Below are 9,352 nucleotides of genomic sequence, written 5' to 3'. Positions count from 1 at the left end.
GTATTACAAACAAGCCAGTTTATTGCCTCCAATATTCAGGTGTGTATTAAAGTTATATCATCAAATCATTTCATGATGTACAGTACTCCACATTTTTCAAAACCTGGTACTGACCTACCCAAAATAATCATCTGTTGAAATGTATCATACATATTGATTGCGTGTCTTTGCATTTCTCCCAGGTGATGGAAAGCAACTCCTGTGTGGTCTTGGTGACAACTCTGTGTTTATGTACAAGTCTTCCCTTCACGGCAATCCAGCTGTCTATACAGGTATGGTGTAGCTTCACAATCATATGAACAGTGACAGCTGTTTTATAAATGTGATCTCGGGTTAGGCGCGAGTGTTTTTTTTTTTTAATCTTTCCCAATTGGCTTCAAGAGAGTGCTCACATTCCAATGTAGTTCAACATATATCTATTCTCAAAGTTTTACTCATTTTACATTAAGTCAAGGAAAATTAAGAAATTGAGTCATTACCAAATGAACCAAGAGAAAAGCCTTTTTGGGCTACTGCACATAACTTTGAAACGGACCTTTGACTTGAATTGAAACACTCCACCGATATTTACTGCCTCGCTGATAACTGTCAACCTTGTAGATGAGGAATTTTGATTACAGATGATTTCTGAAGTAGGATTTTAGTGTCGGCACGGTCTATCCCATACCAAAAGCACCAAAAGGGGGCAGCACAGATACGATGACCAATGTGAGGTTACAAAGGGATGCTGAAATCTTCACTCTCTCCACAACTTACTGGAGTTCCATAAGAGCAAATGTTGCAAATACACACGGTTATTTCCAGCTCATTATGAAAGGCTGTCTTTGTCTGCATCCAGGACATGACAAGCCAGTGAGCAGCGTGAGCTGGAGCCTAAATAGGCAGTGCTGGTTAAGTGCATCACATGACCAGACTCTGCGACTTTGGACTCATGACATCCCAGAGCCTGCTGTTATCATGGTAAAATTTCTCATTCCCATTCAAAACACATACACTTGTGGTCTTCAATGTAATTCCTTTCAAAAGCCACGCCAAATTCAACCTGACCACTCACATGCCGATGCAAAAAAAAAAAAAAAGCCTCACGTGCAGACGATTCATCATTCACAATAAAGGAACTGTAGGACATGAACAGAAACTCAACGCAGTTTTTTTTTTTCGTGGAAAAGACTCTTTCCACAATCTCCATGTAAAAGATTGATGGCATCAAAGATGAAGAACAAAAGCAAACAAAAAAAGAGGACCGGTGTTCTACAGTATGTTTTCTTTTGCTCATAAAGCCGTCTTTAGTTATGTTGAAATCAAGAGACTCAATGACGATGTGTTTAAGTTAAGCAAACATGCACGATTTATTTTTTGTCTGTCCACAAAATCTCAAAACAGGCTTTTTACTAGCTTCGAGACAAAGACAGTGGTTACTGTATTTGCTCAAGCAACTGAGGGATTTTAAAAATAATTAATTTTACAGCAAGCTAACAACCATTGCATGGTTAAAATGGTGTGACTCAAACAAAACATTAAATAATCATATTACATAGGAGAACTCTTTGTGAAATGTGTTTAATTTGAGTTCGTCTGTCAGTATATTTTAAGAATATGAATATCGCTTGTTTCTTGTTTTCTTTCAGGGGAAAAATATGTTCTCTAAACCTATCAAAGCTGCCCAGTTTTATTACCTTGATAAGTTTTTGCTTCTTGCATCGGGAGACTCACTCCACTTGTATTTGTACCATGTGGATGTCACACATGATGACATCAAAAGGTAACGTGAGCTTGGATGGGTTCATATTTTTTTGGTTTGGTCATTTTCATATGACATCATGAAAAATGCCAATCATGCTTTTAAACAATTTTATTGTGTGTCAATATATGGATTATGCTACACTGATTTGTTAATTTTTGAAGCTCTATTGACTGTGTAGAAAAACAACAGAACAATAACCATTCTTTGTCGCATGTTCATTTTGAAAAAAGGTATGGACACTGTTTAACCTTTTTTTTTTACTTCAGATATCAGCAGCGAAGTTATGTCAAACTGTCAGGTTGCTTTTCAACATCCTCAGGAGCTGATATAACAGACTTGTCTGCTATCAATGATTTCTTCGCCTGTATCCTTTTGGTTTCGCATTTCGTTCTTCTGACAGAAAGTGGGGGCTCAAGTGTTTTGGTGGACAAATTTAATCTAGCTGCTGAACTTGTTAGCTCGCGCCTTGAATCTGAGCCATGTAAACTACTGCCTCTGAAGCTTCCAATGCTGGTTTTACTTTGTGATTATTTTGTCTTTCGTTTTTCAGGAATGTCTGCCTTCTAACCTCGATTGAACAATACTATTTAATTAATCCACCAACGGTGGTGGGATATCTTGTATTGAGCTCTCCATAACATGCAAAATTAGCAGATAAAAACACTTTTTAAAATCATGTAGCCTCTCCACCTTCATTTTAACTTGGGCCCATGCTTGTTTTGACTTCGTAGCAGTTCCCATAACTTTCCTGGCTCAGACATTGTTCTGGCATGTGCTTCCAATCGTTCCATTCAAGTGTTTGACATGAACAAAGGTGTAGTCGCTGCAGAGGTGCCTGATGCTCACAGCAGAGCCGCCCACTGTATCACACAAAACAAGGTACTCATCTCAAAGCTTTACAGTCCCCATTAAAAAAGTGATGGTTCCTGCATTATCTACTCTACTTCTCTGCATTATCTTTTTATTTTTTGTCATTGTCAGTAACACACACAGGATACTGTCATGTCGATACACTTGAGCAGTGACACAAAATTAAGTTAGCAGCTCTGTGAGATGCACTGAAAAAGATAACAATGGAAAATAATTTTAAAAGAGTATAAATAATACTAGGCAGCACAGTGTACGGGTGGTTAGCTCACCTGCCTCACAGTTATGAGATTCAGGTTTCGAATCTTGACTACATGTGGAAATTGCATTTTTCCATTTCTCCGGAAGTTCTTCCCACATTCCCAAAGTATGTGTCTTAGATTAACTGAAGACTCTAACTTGCCCTTAGGTGTGAATGGGAATGTTACTGTGAATGAATGTTTACTGTATATGTGCTCTGTGATTGATTGGTGACGAGTTCAGGCTGTACCTCTCCACTTAACTTAGCCAAAGTCGATAAGCTCCAGCTCAACTGGCTGAATACAGTACTAATAAATAAATACACTAATGTAATCATCCAAGTAAAATATGAAACTACAAACATTTAGGATGACTCAAACCAGTTTTTTCAGTATAAAATAAAATGGGGATACCATCATCAAACAATCAAAATACATTACATATAGCACATTCCATTCAAAAAAATGTGACTCAAAAGTGGTGTACCTGAGTTAACCCACCCGCTAGCTGGCGGGTATACATGCACGCTCACAGACAGTGAAAGAAATGACCCATAGTGACCTAAGACACACAACCCCTACGCATACACTACTGGCAGTCAAAAGTTATACCATAATGAAGAATGACCTTAAAAAAAACTCACCGCTCGGTATCCAGGTGACAAAAAAAACCATCTCAAGAGGCCGTCCGCAGCAGGACACAATTATAGGCTGTGCCGTAGAGCATCTGCATGAAGCCCCGGGTACAGCAGCACCGGGAGAGCCTGCACGCACAGCACTTGGGGACCCCATGGGAGAGGACCATGGCCACAGTCCACCACGGCTTCCACTGAGGAAGAAAAAGAAAATATTATATATTACAATATAATCACCCATTTAGATTCCCTAAAAGTCATCCAACTGTCAACACATTGTTTAGAGCAGCTTTCTCGCCTGTAGTTGAACTCGAATGCTGATAGTGAAATAGAGAATTACTGTAGCTTTATGATTGGCAAGCCAGTGTCTGGATCAGACCCACCTAAATGAAAATGTATTTGTTCTGGCATCCACGGGTAGAGCGAGTTCCATCTTTATTGTCAAGGATCAACTATTTGGCAGATGTTATGATGTTGCATAAGTCGTCTATGAGTGCTCGGATGGTTACATAAGGAGCACGTTATCTTTGAGGCAACAAACGTGTTAGCTTGTGGTGTGACAGAGGCAAGTCAGTGGCTAAAAACTCATGGTCATTATCATTTATCTAGATGTGTGTTTAAACCCCTGGTTTATTAGGATTATAAATGCCATATGAGATGGCAGGAGGAGAATCCATGCAAAATGAGGGCCTTGGAACAACGCCGTTCCATGATCCAATTTTGGTTTCGGCAGCCTTACTCGCACATCACTGTCTTGGAGCAGAGTGGGCCCAATTTGCTGTTGTCTAACAAGTAGACAGCTTGGGCCTGCATCCATAGCCATTATTGTGCTCTGAAGAATAGAACTGTGAATCACTCACAATGAAAACCATCAATATTATTGATAAATGTCAACTGGCGATGTCTGCTGAACAAAGAACGTGTCTTGCGCTTGTCCTCTCCCTTGTCCCTTGTTAAGCGCATATACGTAAAGTGATCCCATGCGTTTGCGTAGCCTCGGACCTCTGCGTGTTTGGTAGTCTCGATTAGCTGGATAAACAGCAGCCAGTGGCGTGGCTCAAATACACGCGTTCAAGAGTGATGCTCACAGTTGACATCATGCTTCGCCCTTTCAGGTGCCTCTCGACGGTCGCGCCAGCTATTGTGTGCCATCACTGTTGACTGTGTTGGTTCAGCTGAGCTATTGCGTCAATGGGTGCCAGAGGGCCTGAGGAGTATAGGGGGAATAATACCAGAGAGGATCGCAGGGATTGCTTCAGCCTGGCTGCAAAGTCGCCTTTTGCCTTGCTATCTAGTCTCAAGGCTGACCATTCAGGCGAACTGCAGCATGGGCACGGGAAGCAACATTTCCCAATAAAAATTTCCATCGCCTCTCCAGTTAAAAACTCACCTGGAACTCATCACAGCAGAAGCGTGGAGGACTTCTCGGAAAACTGAACTGGAAATGCCCTCTCAGACTCCCGTTCTCACACTCTAATGGAAATCCAAACAAAAAAACCTCTCCCCCTATTTCACACACACCTTGATGCATCATCTGAAGAGTTGGTAGGGAAGTCATATGGAATTGGTGTATGTGTGCTATGGAAACTGTATATATAACCGAGTGCGATCTCACTGCTGTGGCTCAAGGATGGAAAACAAATTGTTGAAACGAAAACATCACACATTCCAGATTCACTACCATTGGCTTTCATTCTACCTCTCCCCACACTGTTGTGCGAAGTGCAATGAAATATTTGGAAGCAGTTTGCTTATACAGGCTATATTGCAAATGTCTTTTCCAGCACTTGATTTTCTAAGAAGCTAAGTCGCAAACTATAGTCATGTGTTTCTTGACGAGGCATTTTCATCCATCTGTGTATATTTCACAGGGCTCAATGTTCAGCACACAGGCACCAGAATCCTATAACCTCTTCCTCACGAGTGCAGTCACGGATGGCTTGAAGTTGTGGGACCTTCGCACACTTAGGTTAGTGTAAGATTCTTTGCTGTCGAAATAATTATTGTTGAACATATTAATTTTTATTCTGAATCAGACTAGCTGCACAATTCATAGAAATGAGTTTTTAAAAAAAGATTTAACAGAAAAAATATATACTGTTCAATGATGCTGAATACTAAATGTTTTACTTGGCTTGAAATTTTAAAATAGGTTTGAGTGTATTTTGCATACTTGGTTCAGATGTCTGTTGTGTTGTTATAGTCTGTTAGCTATGCATTTTTTTTCACAAAGTTTGAGGGTGCATAAAATACACATTTAAAAAAAGGTCACATTGTATATACTGTATATTTACCAGTGCCTATTGTGCTTGTGGAAAAAAGATACTTTCATTTCAATATGATATGTCTACAAATTTATGTACAGTAGAATAATAACCACTTTGCTGCTCACCAAGAATCATCACAGCCTTGTGATTAGATTTATCCCAAAACTTCAAACAGCATACAAACAAACATGTCTTACCCGATGTCATGAATTGTACAGTATAAGCGAGAGTAGGTATTTTCACCACATCTACAAGTTTAAAACGCTCGGTTTCTTCAGAGACACTTGCCACATCTCCAGGACTTTGTTCCATCTTTTATTTTTGTGACATCACACGGGATGATTCTGTCTCACAACAAGAAGCACCGACAGTTCTCAGCAAGACTTGTTGACAACCAAAACTGTTAGCAAGGTAAGATCATTTTTATTGACTCAAAAAACACATCTGAACACAAGAAATCCCATTCTATCAAATTGCTAGATAATACCAAAGGTTTGAGCAAGGATAACTACCGGTACTCAGCAAATCGGGGTACGCATAATACATGAGTACAAAAGAACATCACATTTAGAAAGGTGATTGGGGCAGTGGGGACATATAATATACAAGTGTGTGTTATTCCCAGGAAATTACAGTAAAGCTCTTTGGTCTGACTTTACAGGTATTTTCTTCCGCAACTGTTGGTTAAATTAAATTTTGCCGTGTTTTTAATCAAATTGCCTGAACAAATTTTCATGTATGTCCATAATACCATTTAAAGTGTGTGGCAAAGAATTGCCATGTCAGAAAACGTTAATTACGGCAGTTGTAATTTCTGTGCTAAAACATGAGATTTTCATTCCCATCAGTATTTTTATTGGCTGAACAAATGCTTCATCATAAGAACTCAAACTAACTGTAACCATTTAACCAGACGAACGCGACAAAAATACTTAAGCTCCTCTTTGTTTATTCCAACTAACCATCCATTGCGGGGGCGTCACAAAGTTTTTATGGACAGGCGAGTTTAGCACCTAGGGGACGCTTTGGACGTGAGCAAGTTAAGTACATGAGCAAAACATTTCCCATTCAGCTAATACTGTGTAAAACTTTAAAGCCAACATTTGATTTTTAAGGCCCATGGGTGACAAGATTCAGAAACGAACCAGGTGGTGTGCAGATCCCACAAATGCAGACACAAACTACGAAACAAAAATATGTATTAAAAACGAAGGACCCGCAAAGTATAAACAGAAATCGCCGGCGACAAAGAACCAGGAAAAGCAAATTTGAACAGAAAGCTCTTGCAAGGTAAATGTGAAACCCAAAAAAACACAAAACGAGATGACAAAGGCCCAAACACATGAAATATAAATCAGACAAGAATAATTGGAAAACCAAAATACTTATAAAACAAGGTACTGTCGGAAAAGGAGTGACTATGAACGTGAACGATTTCTGCTTCTGCAATGTTAAGCACCTGTACACTTCCACCTCCTTCATTTCCCAGTGTTTAAGTGAATAATACTAAATATTTTTGCATCACTTTATATTTCCACACAGATTATATGTAATGATAGATAAAATAAAAAAACAAAATGGCATAAAAAATGGAACCAATTCATTTTGAAAGTCCAAAGAACATTTTCGGAATGCTTCACCGCTGCAGGCCTAACAATTCCATTGATCCATTCAAGATTTTCCACCCTTTAATTAGTTATTGTATAAAAGGACAGTTTAGCCAACATTGTCTTCTTGTTCTTCTATCAGAGGATATTTAGTTCATACATAGAGGATCATTCAAAATATTTGTTTTGGCTCAGCTGAAAGAATTCTTGAAGAATTATTGCATCCATGGTTAAATATTTGTCCCAAACTCGATTAAAACCCTCTTGCTGTCTAATGAATATGTGCCTTTCAATTTTTTTTCTTTTCAAAGTCTTTTTTTATAGCTGGGTAGTATGATTTACTCATCAAATAAAACCCCACCAAGATTAATAAGCACACGGGGAGCACATTTTCTGGCCTTCTTAATTGTATGTTCTGTATGTTGAACTCCCATGGCTAGGTGAAAGAGCTACAGTGACCCAAATGTATATATAAGGTAGTGGTTTGCATACAGCACATGAGTGCAGTAAGTGTTTTATTGTACATCTGAATGTGCAGCAGAATTCCTTGAAAAATAAATATGTCATGCATTGAGTGATTTAATTCCTCATGGAACTATACATTATGTCAGATATGTTTTTCATTGCATGCTGTTGTTCTTTACCCTTACAAGACTGCTTTATATATTGACTTTAGGTTGCCATTTTGCATTATTGGTACTTGAATAGAGTTCTTGTATTCTCATACTCTGCAGTGTAATACTGTGGGAGGGAATGATGTTGTTTCACGATAGAAAGTTAGTCGGACGATATCATTTTTCATCAAATGCCTATTTTTTTGCTTCATAATGTGGAACCTGAATGTGACCAACTGAAGCAAGGCCACATGAACAAAACTGATTCCACAGCTGGTACTGTATAAGCATTTGATGAGTGCATCCCTTTGTATCCCCGTGTACCCATCACTATGAAACAAGGTCAGAACTGGACTTATTAGACCCTGTAACTCTTTTGCATAGCTCCAATAGTCCAATTTTTCTCCTCCCAAAAGCAAATTGAGCAATTTTCCCCCTTTGCATCAGTGATATGTTGTTTTCTTCAGGCTACACAGCTGTTCAGCACAAAAACCCTTGAGTTCTCTTTGCAGTATGCACTTACTTTCTCTATTTAACATGGCTCTTTGCTTTGTACCCCCTCATCCCACCAAACATCGAAATGATCTTTTCAAGATTATTTTCCAACCGCACATGTTCCCAGAAAATTATGGTTCACCACTACTGAATAATTTATTTGACAGTTCTAACCCAATTTTAAAAGTTTCAGGAGGCTCCTTAGTTTGTTTATGACATGGTTATTTAGGAAACGAAAAGCTACTCGTTGCATCGGTTTGGTTTAAATAACATCTTACTAGATCAAACGTATCAATGACTGCAATAATTATCCCATGGAAAGCTCTTACCTGCAATATTTTCTTAGGCGGTGCTTTTTTGGGGGGGTTGCAGTGTTTCTATGAATGTTGTTAAAAGTCATCTTAAATCAAATGTTCAGCATTACCTAGCTGCCAGACACTGAATACTCAGGTGCATGAAAGGACCCTCAGGGCTGCCACTCAAAGAGGATCAGACCAGCCATTGCAGTCTGTTAGTCATCACTCAAATACTGAACAGTCACCACTCATGCAACTCTGTTTGTGTATGTGTGTGTGTGGGGGGGGGGGGGGGGGGGCTAAACATCTCCTACTTTAGTCAAAGCATCCAGTCTTCAGTCTAACCAGACACAGCTCCAGGATGTTTTCCCCCTCTGATGCTAAAGTGGGGCTAGACAGATTCATACAGTTGAGGTGGGAGGTGGGGGGGGGGGGGGTTGAGAAAATACTTAAGAAATATATTTTAAAATAGCAAATAAAATGCAGGAGGGGCTTAACTGGTCCTCCACACATTTCTAAATGGGCTATGGAATGACATAGCCCCGGTGTGGCACCGTCCCTGATTTTGACCTAGAAAACCAAAAGGGT

The 9,352-nt window shown here is 39.3% G+C and overlaps 1 protein-coding gene across 2 annotated transcripts in view; it reads left to right on the top strand.

The window, feature by feature from the left end:
• Positions 1 to 9,352, top strand: part of wdr27 (WD repeat domain 27) — a 36,458-nt gene that overhangs the window by 10,521 nt on the left and 16,585 nt on the right. For both annotated transcript variants that reach the window (XM_052080130.1, XM_052080129.1), the window contains 7 exons: positions 1 to 39; positions 183 to 272; positions 839 to 960; positions 1,629 to 1,762; positions 2,011 to 2,108; positions 2,502 to 2,623; positions 5,357 to 5,454. The exon at positions 1 to 39 is cut by the window's left edge and continues 65 nt beyond it. In XM_052080130.1, the coding sequence (XP_051936090.1) occupies positions 1 to 39; positions 183 to 272; positions 839 to 960; positions 1,629 to 1,762; positions 2,011 to 2,108; positions 2,502 to 2,623; positions 5,357 to 5,454 (703 nt within the window). The remainder of the gene's footprint in view (positions 40 to 182; positions 273 to 838; positions 961 to 1,628; positions 1,763 to 2,010; positions 2,109 to 2,501; positions 2,624 to 5,356; positions 5,455 to 9,352) is intronic.

This window comes from Hippocampus zosterae, chromosome 11, assembly GCF_025434085.1.
Source record: "Hippocampus zosterae strain Florida chromosome 11, ASM2543408v3, whole genome shotgun sequence".
Classification (NCBI taxonomy): domain Eukaryota; kingdom Metazoa; phylum Chordata; class Actinopteri; order Syngnathiformes; family Syngnathidae; genus Hippocampus; species Hippocampus zosterae.
Note: the sequence above shows the minus strand (reverse complement) of the source record. Positions and strands in the feature narration are given on the sequence as shown.